The 23679-nt window shown below is 33.5% G+C and overlaps 3 protein-coding genes across 3 annotated transcripts; 1 reads left to right on the forward strand and 2 right to left on the reverse strand.

The window, feature by feature from the left end:
- The first annotated feature begins 13452 nt into the window (after positions 1-13452).
- On the forward strand, positions 13453-17800 carry LOC144567320 (two-component response regulator ORR26-like). The gene is made up of 5 exons (XM_078317425.1): positions 13453-13625; positions 15595-15747; positions 16006-16377; positions 16653-16729; positions 16849-17800. The coding sequence occupies exons 1-5, from the start codon at positions 13499-13501 to the stop codon at positions 17707-17709; spliced, it is 1590 nt and encodes a 529-aa protein (XP_078173551.1). The 5' UTR covers positions 13453-13498; the 3' UTR covers positions 17710-17800.
- A 1160-nt stretch (positions 17801-18960) lies between these two features.
- LOC144567321 (UDP-glycosyltransferase 86A1-like) lies at positions 18961-20785 on the reverse strand. The gene is made up of 2 exons (XM_078317426.1): positions 20191-20785; positions 18961-20032 (listed from the first exon to the last, which is right to left on the reverse strand). Exons 1-2 carry the CDS (start codon positions 20711-20713, stop codon positions 19143-19145), a joined length of 1413 nt encoding a protein of 470 aa, XP_078173552.1. The 5' UTR covers positions 20714-20785; the 3' UTR covers positions 18961-19142.
- A 1857-nt stretch (positions 20786-22642) lies between these two features.
- On the reverse strand, positions 22643-23514 carry LOC144567102 (uncharacterized). The gene is made up of 2 exons (XM_078317156.1): positions 23170-23514; positions 22643-23059 (listed from the first exon to the last, which is right to left on the reverse strand). Exons 1-2 carry the CDS (start codon positions 23512-23514, stop codon positions 22643-22645), a joined length of 762 nt encoding a protein of 253 aa, XP_078173282.1.
- Positions 23515-23679: the final 165 nt, after the last annotated feature.

Below are 23679 nucleotides of genomic sequence, written 5' to 3' on the forward strand. Positions count from 1 at the left end.
AATATAAAGTGAAATGAAAATAAATGACCATATTCCATTGACTATAAGCAGATGGTCTTAATATTCGATATGCGGTAAAAATATAAAAGATAGGATATTTCAACAAAAATGAAAAAAAAATGTAAATTTTGGGATGTATTAATTTATTAATGAATACATGTAGCATATTTTATGAATAATTATGCTGGTAATGATATGTTTCAACTCTAAATAATTCTCCGTCTTGTTTTCGTTTTCTTCCTCCAGCATTTAATCTTTGACAACTATTTTGGAAAATTAATCCGTACATGAAAGCTAATTAAGAGAATGATTCAAAAGCAGGGTTTGATCGCTCTATAAACAAATGCTTGATTTTCAGAGATTATTAAGAGACGCAACTAACTATTTCAAGTAATCTCATCACAGAAAGTGTATCTTTGGAGACGGTTAAGAGGCAGAGAATTCAAGTTCAAGCGATCTCAGCGAACATATCATTAATTCATTATATATAAAAATGAAAAGAAAAGTGTTTTGAGAAGTTGAGAGCGGTGATCTTCGATTCTAAGCTGCTGTTCAATTGTTCCAAGAGGCAAAAAACAACTTGTTGTATTAATCGGTGGATTTTAAATTCTGTAAAGGTCACCGCTAATGATGTTTTGTGCACTAACTTCATGGTTTGAGAGATTTTCGGAGAGGTCTACTGTTTTTTTATTAATTTATTTAAGTACTTTTCAAGCTATTAAAGTTAAGTACGAATTCAAATTGATCCAACAGTGCCCTTATTTTATCCAACAGAACTTATTTCCCCTTAATTTTTGTACGATTTTGCACGGTTTGACACACAGGTTTCCTTTTATTGCTTTTACGGTTATCTCCGTGTAGGAAAAAATTAGGTGGGTTAATAAACAGCATTGTGACGGGTTGGTAGTGCCTGCATTATCAAAAGAGGATGAAAGGTGTAGCATTTAATCGTTGGTGCGATAAAGGTAGGCCTCGCGACTAGAGCGACAAAAATAGTACAACGGAGTCGGTTTCGTTACGGCACAACACACGTGTCGGGTACGTATCATGACTTGTGTGTTCCGTGCCGTGACTATTTATGTGTTATGATCGTTTTTAAAAAATTTGATACGGCAAAACATGCACGCAAAAGATCTAGTTACGGCACGGCACGTGGTTCCATGAGTCACGTGTAAATATGACCGTTAGATCTTGACCAGATGGTGAATCTTGAATAAACTAAGCTAAATTATAATCAAATGGTTACGACACATTTGGGTACGGTGTGACTCACGTGGCGTGATCATGTTGCGTGCCATGACCATTCTTTGACATTTTGGCCAAAGCACGACACAGTACGTGAAAAATTAACTTAGTCACGATACAATAAGGCACAAGACCTACGAGCTACGAGCTTTTTTTGGCAGCCCTACTACCCTTAGTTATTTTTTAAAAATTAGATCTCATCTGATCATATCAGGTACTTATTTGTACCTATTTGAAATAAAACCTTAATTACACTGAGCCACTGACTTTACTCTAATTTGAATGGTACATGTTAATTTGAGATTTGAACCTAAATAGTCCGCAAACCAATTTCTAACGAACTATACCAAGTTTGAGTTTGAGTTTAAATAAGATTTGAACCAAATTAATTTGATTTGTTTCAAAACGAACTTCAATTCAATCGAATGAGTTAATTGTGATTTTTTTTTCAAATCAAAATTAATCGAATCAAGGACTAAGTACTTTTTTAGCAACTCTAATCGAGATTATCGGATGTCACCGAGCCCGAGGAGACCATGATTATCCAAAAAGGAGGTAGCTGTAGCTGTTCATGATATGGATTGATGTTATAGTCCCATGTATTTTGGATATTTTTGAGATTAATCGAGTTATATTATCTTTGGTTATAGTCTCATGTATTTTGGATATTTTTTAGATTAGTCCAGTTATATTATCTTTGGTGAAATCATCCCAGTTAATGATTTGTTCCTGCTTTGCATAACCTTGATGGTTTCACTACCGATTATAATTTATACATAGGAATTATTGTCGTGTACTTTTTATGTTTTGACTGCGAATACGGTCTAGTTTAATGGGCCTAAACTGGCCCACATACATCGTTCTGCCCAGAATAAAAATATAATTACAAAACGTGCTTGGCGAATGACGCTGTTTTCATTTTAGGGAAAAAGATGTATAATTTCAAAAGCGGCGCAGAAATGCTGTGAGGATTTCATATCTTTATTTGCCAGTCACCAGTCACCACCTACTCTCTTCTCTGTCTTTCTCGTCATATTATTCAATTTTTCACGAGATGAAAAACGGGACGATAGTACAAATTCGCCTATCTTCATCTCTCTGCTCATTTATCCTTGTCGCTTTGTCCGATCCATCCATTGAATAACAAAAAATAAGTGAAGCTTTCACCAACAAGATTGAACTTGTTGTAAAATTAAGATAAAGTTGCAACAAAATTAAAGTAAATAACAAGAGAGATAAAGAGAGCAATAACAGAATTGTATTCTCCATTATTGTATATAATATGTGTCTCACATTCTCTATTTACAAAGCCTCTATTTATAGGCTAGAAAGGGATGTTACAATAATAAATGAGAAAATAAATGTCCATGGTAGTGGAGGTAATGGGCAATGAAATGATAATTAATATTGAAAGTTATAGAATGAACATCCACATAAATATATTTTATAACACTTCCCCTTGGATGTTCATCTTTCATTATACGCTGTTAATATGATACTTCAGGATCGATATTAATATGATACTTCAGGACCATGTACTGCCTCATTAAAAACCTTACCAAGAAAAACCCATTGGGATAAAAACTTGGTTAAGGGAAAAAGAGTACAGTGCGTATAATGCTTCCCCTTATTTTGATATCATCAAATATCCTTCAATCGATGTAGACATATCTTCTTTGTGAGTTGTACAAAAATCTTTGTCGGTAAAGATTTTGTGAATAGGTTTGCCAGATTGTCGATTGATCGGACTTGGCAAACATCTATTACGCCTTCCTTTTGTAGGTCATGTGTCGAAAAGAACTTTGGTGCAATATGTTTAGTTCGGTATCCTTTGATATATCATTCTTTGATTTGTGCAATGCATGCTGCATTATCTTCATATAGCGGAGTAGGATTTACCTTCATGTTTTCAAGTCCGCATTCTTCTTGAATATTTTGAATCATTGATCGTAACCAAACACATTCTCGACCCGCCTCGTATAAGACGACCAATTCAGCGTGATTTGAAGATGTAGCCGTAAGAGTTTGTTTTGTCGATCGCCATGAAATTGCAGCTCCACAATAGGTGAATACATATCCTGATTGAGATCGTGCTTTATGTGGATCCGATAAATATCCCGCATCTGCATATCCAACTAAATTGGATTTTGTATCATTTTTATAGTATAACCCCATATCTCTAGTTTCGTAGAGATACCGAAATACTTATTTAATTCCATTCCAATGTCTTCTGGTTGGTTTGGAACTATATCTTGCTAACACATTTACTGCAAATGAGATATCGGGTCTCGTATTATTTGCAAGATATAATAATGCCCCGATTGCACTTAAGTATGGTACTTCAGGACCAAGCACTTTTTCATTATTTTCTTGTGGGCGAAAATGATCATTTTCTACATTTAGCAATCATACAACCATTGGTGTGCTCAAAGGATGAGCTTTATCCATATTGAATCTCTTTAATATTTTTTTTTCAACATAATTTAATTGATGGATAAATATTTCATTATTTAGATGTTCGATCTGCAGGCCGAGACAAAATTTTGTTACACCAAGGTCTTTCATCTCAAATTCATTCTTCATTAATTTTGCAGTATTCTCAATCTCTTCGGGAGATCCAATAATATTTAAATCATCAACATACACTGCAATGATTGTAAAACCTATATTTGATCTTTTAATAAAAACACACGGACTAATTATATTATTTTTATATCCTTCTTTCAGAAGGTACTCACTCAGTCGATTATACCACATTCGACCAGATTGTTTTAGTCCGTATAAAGATCTTCTTAATTTTATAGAGTACATCTCTCTAGGTTTTGACTTATATGTTTCAGGCATTTTCAATCCTTCTGGGATTTTCATGTATATATCACTGTCAAGTGAACCATATAAATAGGCTGTTACAACATCCATAAGTCGCATTTTTAGATTTTCTGCAACTGTGAGACTTATTAGAAATCTGAGTTATCGCATCCACTACAGGTGAATACGTTTCTTCATAATCAACTCCAGGTATTTGTGTAAAGCCTTGTGCCACTAGCCTTACTTTATATCTCACAATCTCATTTTTCTCATTTTTTTTATGACAAATACCCATTTGTAACCTACAGGGTTAACATCTTTGGGCGTTTGGACTACAGGTCCAAATACTTGCCGCTTTTCTAATGAACTTTAATTCTGCTTGTATGACATATTTCCATTTAGGCCAATCATTTCTATGTCTACACTCTTCTAGAGTTTTTGACACATTATCTTCTTCGTTTATAACATCGTTTGCTATAGCGAATGCAAAGATTTCATCATGTATTTCTATTTAATATAGTACCATTTATTACATAATCTATAGAAATCTCATAATCATTTGGTACTTGAGTTTCTTCTGGAACTTCATCAACCTCTTCTGGGGTTTTATCAACTTCTTTATGAGTTCTACCATTAATCTCTTCTGAAATTTTATATACTTCTTCAGGAGTTTTACTATCAACCTCTTCTGGGGTTTTATTGACTTTTGCAGGAGTTTTACCATCAACCTCTTCTAGGGTTGGACCAACTGCTTTATTATGCTCTTTCCTTTTACGTGGATTTACATCCTTGGAACCAAGTGGTCTTCCACGTTTTCTACGCACATTAGATTCATTAGATATTTTTGTAATGTCAATTCGAGCAGGTGCGTTTATAGCTGGAATATGTGATTTAGTAACTCTATTCGTATCTGTGAATGCATCAGGCAATTCATTTGCAATTCTTTGCATATTTATGATCTTTTGAACTTCGAGTTCACATTGACCACTTCGGGGGTCAAGATAAGATAACGATGAATTCCAAGTTACTTGTTTATCCATTTTTTATTTTTCTTCCCCTAAATTTGGGAATATTAATTCATTAAAATGACAATCAGCAAATCTTGCTGTAAAAACATCTCCTGTTAATGGTTCTAAATATCTAATAATAGAATAACAGTTAAAACCAATATAAATTCCCAACCTTCTTTGAGGTCCCATTTTTGTGCGTTGTGGAGGAGAAATTGGAACATATACTGCACAACCAAATACCTTTAGATGGGACAAATTTGATTCTCTTCCGGAGACCAATTGTAATGGAGAATATTTATGATAAGCAGTTGGTCTTAATCTAATTAGTGCAGCGGCATGTAATATGGCATGTCCCCATGCGGAAGACGATAAACTAGACCTCATGAGTAATGGTCTAGCAATTAATTGTAATCTTTTAATCAACGATTCTGCCAGACCGTTTTGTTTATGAACATGGGCCACTGGATGTTCTACCGTAATTCCAATAGACATGCAATAATCATTAAAAGCTTGAGAAGTGAACTCACTTGCATTATCAAGCCGGATTCTTCTGATTTGATAATCCGGAAAATTAGCTCTCAATTGGATAATTTGTGCTAATAGTCTAGCAAATGCAACATTTCTTGTTGCTAACAAACTCACATGTGACCAGCATGTTGATGCATCAATTAACACCATAAAATATCTAAACGGTCCACATGGAGGTGTAATAGGTCCACATATATCTCCTTGAATTCTTTCTAAAAATGAAGGAGCTTCAGGTCCAACTTTATTTGGAGATGGCCTAATAATTAGTTTTCCAAGAGAGCATGCTTCGCATGTCATATCTTTTGATAATAGGATCTTCAGGTCCTTTAGGGGATGCTCATTTGCACTTTCAATTATTCTCCTCATCATTATATTTCCTGGATGACCCAATCTGTCATGCCATAATGTAAATAATTTTGGATCAACTAACTTCTGGTTAGTAACAACTAACTTCTGGTTAGTAACGGCTAACTTCGGGTTAGCAACCATATTTGATTCTATTTTACTTACATAAGTACTATATAATCCAGATGACATTGCTTGCATCTTTTCAATTATGATCTTCTGGTCATTCTTAATAGATGTGATATGAAGATACTCGCAATTTTTCTCATTCATAGTTTCAATATGATAACCATTCTTTCGAATATCTTTAAAGCTTAGTAGATTTCTTTTGGATCTACTTGAATATAATGCATCATCTATTATTAATTTTGTTCCTTCAGGTAACAAAATACGAGCTCTTCCAGAGCCTTCTATTAAATTACTTGTGCCAGATATAGTGTGAATAGTATTCTCACCAAGATGCAATTGTGAAAAATATTTCTTACTTTTCAATATGGTATTAGTTGTTCCACTGTCTACCAGACATGGATCTTTATTACTTATCATTGCGTCAACCATTTTCCTTTAAAATGCAAAAATAAATTACTTTTATTCATTAAACTTATTTTCATAAAAAAAATATTAAAAAGTAAACAAAACTTTTATTAAACATAAATATAAACTTTTATACTATATTTTCTCCCTAAGTAATAATATATATTTTTTTATTGACATTATGGAAGAAATATGATACATCAAGATGTGTATCCATATGGCATTCATTTTTGGGGTCATATTCGGTAAAGTTAGTTTTCACATTTTCCCTTTATTTCTTGATTGTGGCTTGATATAGCTCTACAAAATGTTTTGGCGTACGACAGGTACGCATCCAATGATTTATCATCCCACATCTGAAACAAACATCTTCATGACGTTTTTCTTTCTCATTAATATGTATTTTTCAACATCAGGTTATTACTACCATAACTTCAAGTTATGATAAATGAAAAAGGAGATAAATTCGAACTTTGTGATATTTGTCATATGTACTACAAAATAGATACGCATTAACTTCAGGTTATTAATGCCATAACTTTGTGTTATGAATGTCATAACTTCGGGTTATGAATGTCATAATTTTGAATTATAAATGTCATAACTTCAGGTTATCAATGTCATCAATATCATAACTTCAGATTATGAAAAGGGAGATAAATAAATATAAATAAAAGAATACGTAAATTGCATGAATAAATAAATAAATAAATAAATTTAAATGTATTAATAACTTCAGGTTAATATTATATAACTTCAAGTTATAATAAAATATTTTATTTAATAACTTCTGGTTATTAAATTGCTTGGTTGCGCAATTTTAAAATTTAATTTGAAATAACTTCAGGTTATATTTTCATCCAATGACCTATAATAACTTCTGGTTATTATATTGATTTTATATGAAAATTTCTAATAAAACTTCAGGTTTTTAATTGAGAATAACTTCAGGTTAGTATTCATCCAGATTGGCTACCATAGAACATCCAGTGGCATATAATAACTGCTGGTTATTATATTAATTTTATACTAAAATTTATAATAGAACTTCAGGTTGTAAATAATTGTAATAATAACTTCAGGTTATTATTCTATTCAAGTAATACGAAATTCGGGTTCTTGATAAACTTTTAGTTTAGATAATAACTTTAGGTTATTATTTCATCATCCACTTTAAGGAATGATTCTTATAAACTAAAACAAATATAATCAAAAATTTAAATAAAATTTAAATTAATGAAAGATATAATAATTAATCACACAAATTACTTACATGATTACTTTGCAACTTCTTCCGAGCAATTCGTGCTGATAACGTGTTGTAAAATTAAGATAAAGTTGCAACAAAAGTAAAGTAAATAACAAGAGAGATAAAGAGAGCAATAACATAATTGTATTCTCCACTATTGTATATAATATGTGTCTCACATTCTCTATTTACAAAGCCCCTCTTTATAGGCTAGAAAGAGATGTTACAATAATAAATGAGAAAATAAATGTCCATGGTAGTGGAGGTAATGAGCAATGAAATGATAATTAATATTAAAAGTTATAGAATGAACATCAACATAAATATATTTTATAACATAACTCATGTAATTTTTTTTTTTGAAAGAGAAACATGGAAGTCTAGTATCCGGATTCCATTAAATAGACATTAGAGGTGTCAAAAGATACAAAACTCATGTAAATTCACATAATAACAAGCACAAATTACTATAATTGGTCCCAGATTATTTGGATAAGAGCCTTCTACGTTCAAAATCACACTTAATAATAACGCCAACATTACAATTTTTGCTTTTAATTATTTTACATATTATTAACTACTTGCTTATGTCCATAATGAACTGATCAAAGTTTTTTTTTTGCGAAGAACCATTCATTCCAATTGCATCCTGAAGAGTTTTTCTCACCTTCTTTATCTCATATCTAGCCTGTTCTCCCCTTGCATCAAATCCTTCACTCGCTCCGCCATGTCTTCGGCCGCCACCTCATTCAACTCCCCTATCGCAAGTCCAATCCGTCAGGAGGGGAAAACACAGAGGATTATGTTGATGGGATATGTGCCTACTGCTTCTCTGAATCTGTATCCTCTGCATTAATGTACGGTTTGAGTTAATTTCAAGACTTTACAATTAGAATTCGGACCAATTCAGCTCATATTTATAAGCCTTTTAATATTAGTGCGGTTCTCAATTGGTTTGAGTTAATTTCAAAACTGTACAATCAGAATTTAGACCAATTCAGCTCATATTTATAACGTACGGAGCTTTTTAATATTAGTGTGGTTAATCCTGATCTTAACTCAAAATTTGAGTTAATGCATAGGATACGAAAAGAGCCATTGATATTGAAACAAAATATAAAAGTGAGATTGAAGACGTTGAATAAAATATTATAATGTAATTTATTTTATAATAGACTAAAAAATACAAAAAAAAAAAAAATATAAAGAATAAAATTCTTAATTTTTAATTCACTGGCGTGGCCAAGCTCACCTCTATTTAAATTTTAGATCTGGTCCTGATCTTAGGGAATAGTTTTAAAGTTTGATTCCTCTGCATGTCACATTCAACAGATCAATACATATCTATATATGTCCCTTAACGAATGGACTAATATGGTAACATATCTATGCATGGAGCAAACGAACACTCCACTCACTATAAATATCAGATGATTCCCTTTTCGCTACTTTTTTTTATTATTAAAAATTAGGACTATATAAAATGTAAATCAGACCGTTCAATTGACACGAACATATTAAATTCATATAAAATAAGTTTCATATGAATTAGGGTGTTCTTAAGTTCATCAAAATTATAAAATTAGCTTCAAACGACGAATTCAAACTGTTGAAACCGATCTACTTTATGAGTAATACGTCTATATATATGTAAAAGTTTTAAATTTTAGGACCAATTTATAATAAAGTTAAGCGGTTAAAATTAAAAGGTTTATAAATTAATTTTATGTATTTTTTTTTAAAATCTGACCACTCTCTATATAAAATTAGTTCAGAAATCTAAGATATCCAACATCATACACATGTTCAAATCTTATAGGAAATACAATTTTACTATTCTAGCCATTTTCAATATGCAAACCTTTGTATTTTTTTCATATACTAAGGATCATTTTAAAAAAGAATCTGAAAATTACAAAAAATTTTAAAATAGTGAACTTTATTGTTCTATAAGATTTTGATAGGTAGCTCACATTGAGCGGCTTTATGGGTCATTATGGATATATAAAAAGAATATTTGGAACATTCATATTTCAGTACAAATACTTTGTAATAGCCCAAGTACACACATGATTTTCAGAACAAAAGACTCGAGCCTGCTGGGTGACGATAATGGTATATATCTCTGCCACGGTGAATATTTTATAAATTGGTTCGTATTATAAATTAATATTTTATTTTTAAAGTTTGAAAAATCAATCTGATCCGTTCAACAAAACTCTATGTATTATATGATCCGGTGCGTTTGGATGCACTAGAGAATAGCGAGAATAGCTACTGTTGAGAATAGTAAATTAAAAATAGCGAGAACAGCTATTGTTTAAGAATAGCGCTAACTCAAAGCTATTCGAGAAGTTGTTTGGATTGAACATTTAGAATAGCTACTGTAGGGATTGAGGGTTTGAGAGAGTTCATTTGGTATTCCATGTTTCTGTAGGAATAGTGAGAACAGCGAGAACAGCGCTATTCTCGCTGTTCCTGAGTACGTTTGGATGGATGAGAATAGCGCTGTTCTCGCTGTTCTCGCTATTCTCGCTGCATCCAAACATATATATAAAAATGTACTTACAAACTAAATTTTATATTTTTTTTATTGTTTTTTTAGATAGGTTGAAAATTACTATTTTCAACCTATAAAAGATAGTAAAAAAAGAATTTTAAAATATGTAAAATTTGATCTACAAGTATATTTTTTTATGAAAATAATATTAATGTTTGAAATCGACTATTTAGTTTTCAAATAAAATATAAATTCATACCATAAATCAATATGCACTTTGCATATTACTAGTCTCACTTAACAAATTGGGATAATATTTTTAAAGTGTTGTGCCGACGAACTCATTTTGAATTAAAAGAAACAAATTGAAAGTTTAGAAAGCTGTCCATTTATTTGGAGTTACATGCATGTTAGAAAGGTAGTGCAGTGCTTAGTTGCCTACGAATATCTCATTAAATATTTGCGTAGAATATTTTCAGTGGGACTTAAATTAATTTAGTATATATTTGAGTAGAATATTTTCAGGGGACTAAAATTAATCTGGTGTCTATTATAAATATATATAGGGTTGTTACAACCTAGCTACCTACTCATAAGAAAAGCTGGTGTCTATTACAACCGACAGACTCATTAGAAAAACTGCATATATTAATATTTAAGTGAGGCTATGGATTAATATCACAGGTTCTAAAATTTAAATTGTCAATCTGAATCATTTAATATGATCTACATATAAAAATGTACTTACTCATCAAATTTTATCTTTTGTACATTTGTTTGGATAGGTAGAAAAATTTTTGTCTAATTTTTTTGTAAAAAAAAATATTTTTTAATATGTAAGTATATTTTCATATAAATATCACGTTAAACAGTATAAATTAAAAAAAAATATTAATCTCCAGATTCAATCTGCACTATGTATGATACCATAGCCTTTTTTTTTTCAATCTTAAAAAAGAGAGGCTAAGGTAGCCTCATTCTTAATATTATTGTACATATTTGTCAACGAGAAGTCTTGCCTTGCAAGATTCTTTTATTTTAAATAATTGTTATTCAATTCAAGACTGTGCTACAGTAAGAAAGGAGATCAAATATTTTCCGAAGATGCAAATTTTGGAAAATGGATGAGCGATTAACTCTGCACGTGAAGATGCATGGCACACTAAAATTTAAAGTTTGTCTCGGACTGATTTTTATTTTATTATTGTAAAAGCCTCATAAAATTATAAATTTTATTTTATTTAACTATATCTTATTGATGAAGTTTCAAAAAGTTAAACTTAAGGATATAATAACATCCTCAAAATTATGGTGGTCCAACGGATAGTACTGATGAATTATAAGTTAATGACCGTAGAACATTTCGCAACACATAAACTTAAATAGCCAGCCAAACATGTTCCATTTTTGTAACATTCGCCAAAAAGGAAAGTGCATATCCTCTATTAGTTTTCTGAATTGCAAAAGCATGCAATCAATATCAAAACCATCAAAGTTTTAACATGGACTAAGAACTTAGAGTTAATGATTCAATTATCGGATAATATAAGGAGATTGTGTCAGTAAGATAATTAAATTAGAAATGAAAAGTAGTGATATATACATGGACCAATTTAATCATATTGATTGTATTACTTAGATTGTTATGATAACAACTTTGAATCCGGTATATAAAGTTTGTAATTTTGTGATGTGTTGTATTGTTTTTTATTTTAGACATATTTTTTTCTTCAAAATTTGAGTGATGTAAATTATTCGGATAAAAACATCTAACATATTGAAGCTCTATAATGAAACTAAATAAATAGCGATTTTGATTTTTTTTTTAATTCAAAATTTGAGAGATGTAAATTATTCGCATAAAAACATCAAACATATTGCTTGAAGAAATTCTTTTGTACAGTAAATTTTTCGCAATTTTAATGAAAGAATATTAGGGCACACATTATTACCTTTTTACTAAAATGGAAGTTTGATTAGGGCGAAATATCAAAGAAGACTAAAATGGACCGACCATTTTGAAAGTTTGATTTACGCTAAAAAAATATTATGTATATTGATGATTAGGCCAAATTAAACATTAAAAAAGTCAAATCTCATATTGCGAAACAGCTATATAAAAGATTAAATTATTTCATGCACTTATGAATTGACACATGTATATACTAAAGCACAAATTTCTTTCGCCTCGCGAATATTGTATATTGAACCACATCTAATTCTTTCACTTGAAGCTTTTGACCTAGTGATTAACCCAATATCTTCATTTTGGAAGATTGTAGGTTAAAAATTAATAACAGATTCTTATAAATATAAGTATTTGAATCGCTTGATTTTCAGTCTTTACTCAAAAATAGTTATATAAACTTACAAAAATATTGTGCGAAACTAAAAAAAAAATATGATTTTTTTTTAAAATAAAGAAAAAAAATCCGAATTGCTTTGTTCTTCTCCAAAAACGAAAAAACAAATGGAACCCGTAAATTGCACAACTATGCAATCTTATACACCTGGATACTCTGCGGCGGATGCACAATTCGATTTGTATCCTACACAGACGCAAACAGAGCTCAAATTCACACAACACAAGTAACAACAAGTCAACAATTGGATTTTTGTATTCGCTACACGGGACACGATACGGTCTTCGACAATGGTTGCATTAGTCACATGCAGTATGCAGAGCAAGAGTTAGATCCTAAGCTCTCATCTCTCGTGCATAGTAACAAGATACTCGAATTATATCCGTTTAATTCTTTTTTGGGGTGATGCCGAATCGAACACCGAATTATTCGGTTGACCGAACTTTGACCGAATTAAACCCGAATAATTCCCGAATTTTATGAACTTTTTCCGAATTTTACGAATTATTCACGAATTTTTCCTGAATTTTTTCAAGAACAATTCTTTTTTTTGCTTCCTTGCAGGACTGAGATTTTTGATCCGAATAATTCCGAATCATTCCCGAATTATACCCGAATTATACTCGAATCACGAATTTTTGATCTCGCCGAACCGAACCCGAATAATTCATTTGTCACTATGCTCTCGTGCACTTAGCCAAGCGAGGAGAGGAATAAAGGTACCAATTTAATTTTAAATAAAGAGCGCCAATATTCATTTCAAACACTTCAATAGTTCAATGCCTCACCTCCGCTCAAGCACCTCCCCTTCCCCTCGGCTCTTTTAACTCCCATCAAGCCTTGAACCTCCATACAGAAAAGAAAAATTTAAAAGAATAAGAATCAGAAGAGGAGGGAGGGAAAGAGAGGGAGATTTATGGAGAGCCACTTGGTACCATCTCAAACCGAGGCTTTCCCGATGGGCCTTAGGGTTTTAGCGGTGGATGATGATCCAACCTGGCTCAAGATTTTGGAGAAGATGCTTCGAAAATGTTCCTATGAAGGTACGTACCTGGATTTGGTTTTGTTGAGATTGTCGTTGCATCTTCCCATCTTTTCGTTCGTACATGGTTTAATTGGTTTCTCTGAGACAGTAGTATTAAATATTAATCAAGTGTTGCTCTGACATATATAGGTTCGAATTTTGTTCTTTTTTTTATTGATTGGTTACTTGATTGGGGATAAATTGAGGCATATATAAGTGTGCTTTTGATTTTGGTACACAGTTATTCCTGTCAAATCTGACAGGACGGGTATCAAATCCTTCATCTTTACGGTTAATCTATTCATTGCACTTCTTTTAGTTTAAGTTAATTGTTAATTCGACTTGGACTCTAAAGATTGGTCTATTCCATATCAGAAATAATTTCTGACCAAGTTCCAAGATATCAGCAATATTCTTTCCCTTCCGGTGTTAGTCTCCTGATATATCTTTGAAACTTGAAGTAGGAGGTGAAGGGGAAGGGAGGTAAATGACACAGAGATAAGGGAATACAATGCAAAGGAAGGATGTTATAATTATAGTTATAATTATAATAATAATAACAATAATAATTATTATTATTAATTTTTCTCTTAAGTTTAAAGATGCAAGATCTTTTTTTTTTTTTTTTTTTTTTTTAATTTCTTACCGCTACACTCTGATTTGGAGAGTATCGAAACATAAACATTGAGGTTACATAAGGTTAACTAGCAATTTTCACTGACCGTAAGTTCGTAACCTCCTATTGAAAGTTCAAACCAAACAGAAATAATTTTGAAATTTTATGTCCATCTTCTCCATTCATTTCACTATCCTCCGTTCAAGTATAATATTAAAGGTTTTCTTTGATTATTTTTTGATCCATTCGCCGAATGTTATATAAAGTTGGAGATAGTTTTGGTTCAGCAAAAAAAGAAAAAAAATATTTATCTTTCGATACTTAATGTTTTGGACTCTGTTTTTATTTATTTATTTTGATAATTGCATATTAATTAAAGATTATACAAAAACGATCTGCTACACAGCCTTACTTAAAAAAATATATATATTCATTAAAGATAAGTAATTTTGTCTGTAACCTTTTCGTTTTAAATCTGGCAGTAACTTCTTCAATAGCTTTTGGGAAGGATATACTGGAGTGCGTATCCTCTGAGATATCTCATATTTTGCGTGAACGACGTGTCCGTTGCCTATTCGGGGATAGCTCAGGGGCCTGTATTATTTGTGCTTTCAGATTCGTGCAGAATGTATTTGAACGGTTGAGATTTTCCAAAAAGTGCACACAAAATATGAGATATCTCAGAGGATGCGAATTCAATATACTGACAGTGAAATGTATTTGACAACCATGACACATGATAAAACAACAATCTAGAAAAATAAGTAAAATTGTAAATTATTTATTATGCTTTAGATTGGCTGTATATCAAAATCTGGTGCATACTGGTCACTGATCTAGTGTTGATAGAATAAACTCTTTTATTCAAATCGTTTGACGAATGATTAATTCGTTTTTAAATTAAAGTATACAACATATCTAAACTATACAGAAAATGTCTACAACTTTACATCTTCAAATAACCATTTTTGTTGGTTGCCATCGTTGTCAAATAAGTTTTTCATCATCATAAACTGTCTCCTAGCACCAGAAAGCATTTATCAATTGAACTCTTTCTGCTTTGACTAAGAAACAAATAACACTCCCTACTTGGGAAAACGCTGTAGTTATTTTTTTTATTTTAATCAAGTAAATAAGTTATTTCAAGATCCTCTCCATTTAATACAGTATTGGAATTTATATATTTCAATTTAATAATTAAAAAATATATTTTTTTTATAATAGTGGAAATAAATCAAATAATTCCACTGAGTTTTACTGAAATCATGAATAATTAAAACATTAAGAGAAAGAAAATGATATCAATACTGATGATATATAATTCCAAATCCTCACCATGATATTTTCTGATGCTTTTAATTACTGCATGCAGTTACTACATGTGGCTTAGCAAGAGTAGCTTTAGAAATTCTTCGAGAAAGGAAAAACAAGTTTGACATTGTACTTAGTGATGTCAACATGCCGGACATGGATGGTTTCAAACTTCTAGAACATATCGGCCTAGAGATGGACTTACCTGTTATAAGTTAGTGTTCTCTTTCTCCAATTATCAACTACATTTAGCTCTAATTTCCTGTTTCTCACTAAATTACAAGTGTTATAGTTCCCTGCTCTGTCACCAATGATGCTAGGCAGTGCTTATTTTGTTAGGCATAACAATATTGCAAAAGAAATAGGATAGAAGTAATATCAAAATGCACAAGAAACAGTATTGAATCATTAGCTATTACTAAAAGTGTATTTAGATAAGCTCTAGCTATAAATAAGTAATTTTTCACTGCAGTGATGTCTGTAGATGGGGAAACAAGTAGAGTGATGAAAGGGGTACAGCATGGAGCATGCGATTACTTCCTAAAGCCGGTACGCATGAAGGAACTGCGCAACATCTGGCAGCATGTGTACCGCAAGAAGATGCACGATGTCAAGGAGATCGAGGGTCATGAGTTCACCTGTGATGATCTACATTTAATTTGGGAGGCAGGGTTTGAGGGGTTTGAGAAAAGGGGTTTGTTGACGTGTGAAGACAAGAAGCGCAAGGAGGAGTACAGTGACCAAGATGGGAGTGATCAGAGTGTGGCCAAGAAGGCAAGAGTTGTTTGGTCAGTGAATCTGCACCAGAAGTTTGTCAGTGCCGTTAACCAAATTGGTTTCGATAGTAAGTATCAATTTTTGTTAAAGAAGACTTTGTAGTGACTAAAGATAGCTATTATCTTACAGTTTGATCAATACAGTTTGTGTGTTTCTGTTTAGTCTTAGCGTAACTGAGCACAAAACAATCCCAGAGAAAATGGGAAGCAAAATGTGATGGCTAGTGTTTATTAGTTTAGCTCTTTTGAAAATATCAAGGCCAAGCTATTTTTAGTTGAATTTCTTAATATTTATTCTTCTATTTGATATTCCCTATGAGTGAATAAATTATATTCTTTGCAGAGGTGGGTCCCAAGAAAATCCTGGACTTGATGAATGTCCCAGGTTTAACAAGAGAGAATGTGGCAAGCCACCTACAGGTAACTTTGTAACAGCAATCTTTCTAACACTTGAACAAAATTATATCCATCCAAATTGGAACAGAATGAACACAATTAAAGCAAGTACCTTTTTTTTTTCTTTATGTTCCGATTTGCAGAAATACCGTCTCTACCTGAGCAGGCTTCAGATGCAGAATGAAGACTCTACTTTAGGCAATAACAGACGGGCAGATTTAAATCCAAAAGAACCACCCGCAAAACCTGACCTAAAAACATCTCCTCAAGTAGAACAAAGCACCACTTCCAAACCCAGTCTCGGGTTTGGATTCATTGCTCCAGAATCTGAAACACAACCTATTAAACCCACCAGCCACTTTGAAGAAGACAATAAAGTCAAGAGAAAAACCTCGAGCATGCCTCCACTAGGCATGCTACTTTCCTTCATGGGAACAATACCAAGTGCAGAGATCAAGCCTTCAGAACCATTAACCCCATCGAAGCACCCAAATTGGACTGGAGGCCTGCCTTTAGTGCAGTTCATGCAATACCCAAAACATGATCATAAGTGGTGTGATTTATTAGGTGACTACTCGTGCCTGCCCAAACCTGACTTGTACACAAGTGAACCTCCAGTAATTTCCATTAACATGCAAAATGAAACAGGGGATTTATTGGATGTGAAACCGGCACTGATGGATTGCATCAAGGCAATTTCCCCTTTGACATGTACAGTAGATGGATCCACTTTAGGATTTGACAGGTTACCAAGTATTAAGGGTTCTTTCTTTGAACAATCCTATCGCCATGCTGAACCGGGTCTGATAACAGGTTCGGATCTGGTTCCTTTACCTGAAGATTTAAACCTTTGTTCCTCTCTCCAAGAGATTGGTTGTTTTGAGAATATGGGCCTCATGAATAGCATTGACTTGTTTCAGACCGAGGTAGAGAGTAGTAGTAATTGGTGTGACGAATTTGAGTTGTTTGATTACCCACTAATAGACGAGTGTCTTTTTGCTTGAACCAATTAAGGAGTTTTGTGCTCCTTTTATGTGGGTTTTGCAAGGGTTTGTCGTAAGGGTAAATTGTTATTAAAGTGTCCTTAACTAGTGGTGGATGTTTTTGCTTGATTTTTTTGAGTGATTGCTTAAATTATTTGACCTAATGACATTGAATTCTATATTTTTATGGTATTAAAAATGAACAAGTTCTTTAAGACGGTACCTAAGCCTCCAATTCGTTCAACTTCACAAGAACTAAGACAAATCAAACCTCCTTCTGATCCAGGTTTAAGGCCACCTATATCTCAATACAATTCAAATGAGTAAGAAAGTGTACGCCGCTCTTATCTAATTAAAAAATCATTACAACCTTATAATCATAATTTTTTCCAAAGAAATATAAATAGTAAGATGAGAAAATTTAACAAAGATTGGTTTAATCAGTACAACACTTGGTTGAAATATAGCATCGTTAAATATGAGGCATATTGTCTTTGTTATTATCTATTTAGACCGGATAATGTTGGTTCAGGTGGAGAAAAAAAGGGTTTGATGAACATATTTGTGATTCAAATAGTTTGCACAATCAGGCGTATAGGATGTGTATGAATTTGATGGACCAAAACTAAAGCATTCAAACTATGTTAGATAGACATAATGTTAGACAAGATATGGATTATCGAATACAACTAAATGGCACTGTAGATACAATTCAATTTCTTTTGAGGCAAGGTTTGGCATTCCACTGTAAAATAAATTTGCACTATTATTAGTATTTTGTGCCTACCTCTGATCAAAATTCTGGATCAATCCCTAAAGACGAGTTCAGATTCAGTGAAGTAACTCAAAGATTGGGTTTTAAATTGCAACCGTCTGATTCGAATCTAAGATAATCTATCTGAAATGTAGCGCACACATTCCGAGAGATAAATTCGAATCGCGAAGCAATCTCGAGCGACGAATTCAAATCGGACAGTTCCAATTCAAAACCCAAAGATTGGGTTACTTTAGGGGATCCGGACCCCCTAAAGACAGACACATTGTTGGGTTTACTCATCTTGTTACTTAATATGACTTGATCTTAAAAAAAATGTTGTAATGATAATTTTTTTTTAACTTTACATGTCAAAAGCTCATGATTTTGATTCACAACTCATCTTTAAACATTGCTATTTTGTTTTGTATTGTGACTGTGATATCATGGTGATTTATTTAATTATAATTACATCAAATAATTATTGAATAATAAAAAATAAGTGAGGCTTTCACCAATAAGATTGAACTCATGTAAATTCACATAAAAACAAACACAAATTAGTATAATTGGTCCGAAATTATTTAGATAAGAGCCTTTCTAAGATGAAATCACACTTAATAATAACGCCAACATGACAATATTTGCTTTAATTTTACATTTTGCTTCTGTAATTCATGAACCGGTACTTGATTAATAACTACTTGGTTATGTCCAAAATGAACTGATCAAAGTTCTTTTGCGAAGAGCCCTTAATTTCGATTGCATCGTGAAGAATCTTTCTCACCTTCTTTATCTCATATCTAGCCTGTTCTCCCTTCTCCCCTTGCATTAAATCCTTCACCCGCTCTGCCACGTCATCTGCTGCTACCTCGTTCAACTCCCCCATCGCAAGTCCGATCTGCCAGTCTCGTACCACCAACTTCCTATTCGTAAACTGGTCCGTCAGGAGGGGAAAACATAGCATCGGTACACCGCACCACACGCTCTCTAGTACCGAGTTCCATCCGCAGTGCGTCAAGAAACCCCCTACAGCCGGGTGCGACAACACTTCAACCTGACAGCACCACTGCACGACAATTCCACGTCTTATGGTCTCTTCTACGAAGCCCAGTGGTAACGGGTCGGGCTCATCAGAGCTAACCACATCCGGTCGGAGAATCCATATAAAATTCACCTTGCTATTCATTATGCCATGTGCAATTTCACACAAGTCCCTTTTACTGACATGAGCATAGCTACCAAAAGAGATGTACAACACTGAGCCAGTTTCCTTTGTATTAAGCCAATTGATGCAGTCGGACTCAGCCCATAAGCTGGTTGCGACTGTGCTTCGTGTAAACCCGGTTGGGAAAATCGGGCCAATTGAATAAAATGGTTTTTCTAATTTGAGGGCAGCGACTGTACCGGGTTCAAGTTCTTCTACAGTGTTGCATAAAATGATTTTTGCGTGTTTCACCTCATCAAATGACTTGGAAATGATCTGGTGCTCGACTGATGATACATCAGTGTCTTGTAGGTAGGACGTGAGCTCCTTTGGCTCGATGGATGGCATGCCCGGTATGTAGGTTATTGCATCCTTGCGGTTCTCTGTGATCGTGAAAAATGAAAATTATTGTCAAAATTGAGATACATGTTGCATTATGTTTTTACTTCCTGTCATTTTCAAACATTAGATAATTAATAAAACAGATAGAACTATTATACATTTATAATTGTATATTGATTCATGAGTATATGAGTACTACCTCTACAAGAAAAATGCCCATTTTTCCTGAGCAGGTCCATGTGGTAGTAGAGTGTAAAGACAAGCGCCGGCTCTGTCCAAAAGGAGATGTAAGGCAACCCCAACTTCTCCCCGATTGTTGCTGGCCACACAAAAAACGTATCACAAATCAAGCATGTGATCGGGGGATCAGTTGTCGCCACCAGCCTTCTCAACAACTCCTCCACATGTGCCGACAACACGTGTAATAAAGAATACATGAATTGATCATGGTTAAGCGATCTGTCAAAGGATAAAGGGAGGCCATCACTTACTGTCTCGTACCGTATGTCGAGGCCGGTTAAACGAGCCGAGTAAAATGGGTCAGTACTGCTGAGACAGTCTGTACCGGCGGCTTTAGTGGTTTGGTGGTGCACGGCTTCTGTGTTGATGAAGGTGATGATGACTCCACGGGCAGCTAGCTGCAACGCCAGATGTACGGTTGGGATGATGTGGCCTTGCAGTGGATAAGCTATCACCACTACATGAGGTCTTGGTTTCGCCATTCTTTGGTGGTGGTGGAAGGGGATCAGATAAGCTATAGAGTACAAACAGGGGTTTATGTTGACCAAGTCTGCTATATAGAGTGATGTTTTGTCGGTTTATTATAATTTTGTATTTACATGGAGAAATGTTTTTTTTTTTTGGAAATAAATCTGCTACGATCCTGGGGGATGGTAGCGTTCTACGATTCTAAATCCAATCTTTTAGTTTTTTCGTTGTATGGATCTCCATAGATGTTGTTTTTTATGCACGAATCTCAAAACAAATTAAAGGTTGGATTTAGAATGACCCTATAATCCCTTTTAGGATCGTAGCAGAATTATTTCCTCTTTTTTTACTACAATTATTGTCGTGCAATTTTATAGGAAAGACCAAATTGAACTTTCTAGTTTTGTTGACTGGTGCCGTGACGCAGAGGTTGTTTGGACAGGGAGGACCGGAGGAGAGATGACACCTGGCCAGCTATGATTTATGACATAAACATATTTGTATCTTGCAATCATTCACTTGTACTATTGATGTTGCGGAGGGCTCAAATGCCTCCATTTTTTGTGGCTCCGTCGTGCTTCTATTTTTTTGAACTTTAATAAATCAAAATTTAAAACTTACGAATCAAAATAAAACCGTTGGATGTGATCTATATTATTTTCTTTCTATGCTCATAAAAATTATCACATTTCAATTTTATTTTTATATGAATTAATAAGTTGAAAAATCAACATTTAGAAATTATTCACATTAGTACATTTTTTTATAAGCTCTTCATGACAATCAAAACAAAATTGAAATATCATAATATTTTACATTTGAATAGATAAAATAATATTAATCATAGCCAACTATTTTATTTTGACTTTTAAGTCTTAAATTTTGAGTTTTTAAGGTTTTTAAAAATGGAGGCATAGTGGAGGCACAAAAAATGGAGGCATTTGAACCCTCCTCATTGATGTTTTCCTTTATGTAGTAACTAGTTAATTTTTTTCTTTTTTTGTTGTAGAAAAAATTCGTAGGTGTAATTTATTAATGGAAATTGTCAAAAACTCAAAATATTACAGCAACCTGATTTAAACCTACAATGTAATAAGTAGCATAAGAATAAAAAAAAATTGTGACAGAAATAAAAACATTTTTTTTTTATTAAAAATATGGGTCTAGCCCGTATTTAATTAAAATGGAATTGTTGTGTTACATTGGTTATGTAACTGCATAAAGAAAATCAATGTTGCTCAAAACAATTGAGCAAAATAAAGCAAATGAAAGTTCGAAATAAATAACATAAAGGAACTAAATTAGATAAGGAAATAAGTAAAACTGAAGCTGAAGCTGTTGGTTTCATGATCCTTCTTTCTTCATCTATGCTCTTCCTCCCGTTTGCGTTGCTTCTGACTTTTGAAACTGTAGTTGCCACAGGACTTCTTCCTTGATGTTTTGTGCATCTTTACTGACTTCTGTAAATGCGCGCGCACAACGCTCCCTCCAAATAATAAATTGTGCTATAAGCATAGTCTCTCTTTGAATTTTTGGTACCGTTGCACTTGTCAGCATTTCTGTTGGTGGTGTGGCATTTGTCAAGGTTGGTATTTTGGCTGGTATGGTATGTGCTAATACTGCATAGACTGATTTTGAGAAAGTACATTCATCAAGCATGTGTGTAATTGATTTCCCCTGTATCTTGCATAGTACACATCTATTGACTAGCGGCCATCCTCTTTTATTGAGATTATCTATGGTTAGAAGTTTGTTGTTCAATGCTTGCCATCCAAAGACCTTCATCCGAGGGGTGCTTGTAATTTCCAGATTCTTTGTGCTCTGTTAAGAATTATAGGTGCGTCCTTCATTGCTTTGTATCATGCCCGATTCCTTCCACTTCCAAGAGATGTCATCTTCTGTTATCGGGTTTAGAACCATACCCGATAGTAAATTTTGTAACTTTACCAGTCCAGATTTGCGGTGTCAGAGCTGATCGACCTAAAGAGTGATGTGAGATTTGATACCTGAGAGACTTCATAAAGGGTGATTTGTGTGTCTATTGCATGTGTGTATAGGTCTGGGAGGATGGTACTCAGGAGTTGATCTTTCCAGTTGTCATTCCAAAGCTGCATCCTTTTGCCATTACCAATCTTGTGTGAGAAGAAAAATTGGCAGTAGCTTAGTGAATTTGAAATTGCCGATATGAAGATGGGTGAATTTGGTAATCCATTAGTGGCTATGTGCTGTTGGAACAGTGATTTGCACAATGTAATTTCTGGTTTTCTCCATTGCCAGAACCATTTGATCAAAAGAGCTTGATTGAAGACGGTCAAATCCATTATGCCCAGGCCTCCGAAATCTTTCGGTGTGCAAGACAGCTTCCAATTTGCCAAGTTGATTTTAGAATGTCTTTAATTACCCAAACCGGTAATTTTAGGCATGACATGAAGTAAGTCGGTAGTGATGACAAGACTGAGTTTATCAATACTATTCTACCTGCTATAGTTAGATGCTTGGCTGCCCATCCACCTAACCTATTGTTCATGCGCTGTATCAATGGCAAGTATGCTGACTTAGGCAATTTCTTGTTTGACAAAGGAAGCCCTAAGTATGTAAAAGGCAAGGTTGCCAATCTACAGCCTAAGACATTTGCTAATTCCTGCTGTGTTGCTTGGGATCCCATGGATATCATCAATTTTGATTTTGCCAAGTTAACCAAGAGTCCCGAAATCTGTTTGAAAGCTGTAAGGACAATCTGCAGTGCTTGTAGCTGCTGGACCTCTGGCTTGATAAAAAACATAGCATCGTCTGCGTATAACAAACAAGGAGACATTGCTCTAAACATCTATTCTGTTGGAGCCTTCACATCTAAACGGTATTGAAACTCTGTGAGCCCCTCCTTTTTGTTTTTGAATAAAAGACAGTTAGAGGGTTCAAATCGTAAGTTTCCCTCTTTCTTTTTCCTCTGACAAGGTTCTAACCTTCGTACCAGTACTGG

The sequence above is a fragment of the Carex rostrata genome, chromosome 16 (genome assembly GCF_964058835.1).
Source record: "Carex rostrata chromosome 16, lpCarRost1.2, whole genome shotgun sequence".
In the NCBI taxonomy this organism is placed as follows: Eukaryota; Viridiplantae; Streptophyta; class Magnoliopsida; order Poales; family Cyperaceae; genus Carex; species Carex rostrata.

Coding starts and splice junctions, on each gene's coding strand:
- LOC144567320 (XM_078317425.1), top strand. CDS start 13,499: ATGGAGAGCCACTTGGTACCATCTCAAACCGAGGCTTTCCCGATGGGC. Junction 16,378..16,652: donor TAACCAAATTGGTTTCGATA/GTAAGTATCAAT, acceptor TATTCTTTGCAG/AGGTGGGTCCCAAGAAAATC. Junction 16,730..16,848: donor ATGTGGCAAGCCACCTACAG/GTAACTTTGTAA, acceptor TCCGATTTGCAG/AAATACCGTCTCTACCTGAG.
- LOC144567321 (XM_078317426.1), bottom strand. CDS start 20,713: ATGGCGAAACCAAGACCTCATGTAGTGGTGATAGCTTATCCACTGCAA. Junction 20,033..20,190: donor TGGGCATTTTTCTTGTAGAG/GTAGTACTCATA, acceptor TCACGATCACAG/AGAACCGCAAGGATGCAATA.
- LOC144567102 (XM_078317156.1), bottom strand. CDS start 23,514: ATGTCTCCTTGTTTGTTATACGCAGACGATGCTATGTTTTTTATCAAG. Junction 23,060..23,169: donor TAACTATAGCAGGTAGAATA/GTATTGATAAAC, acceptor GCAAATTGGAAG/CTGTCTTGCACACCGAAAGA.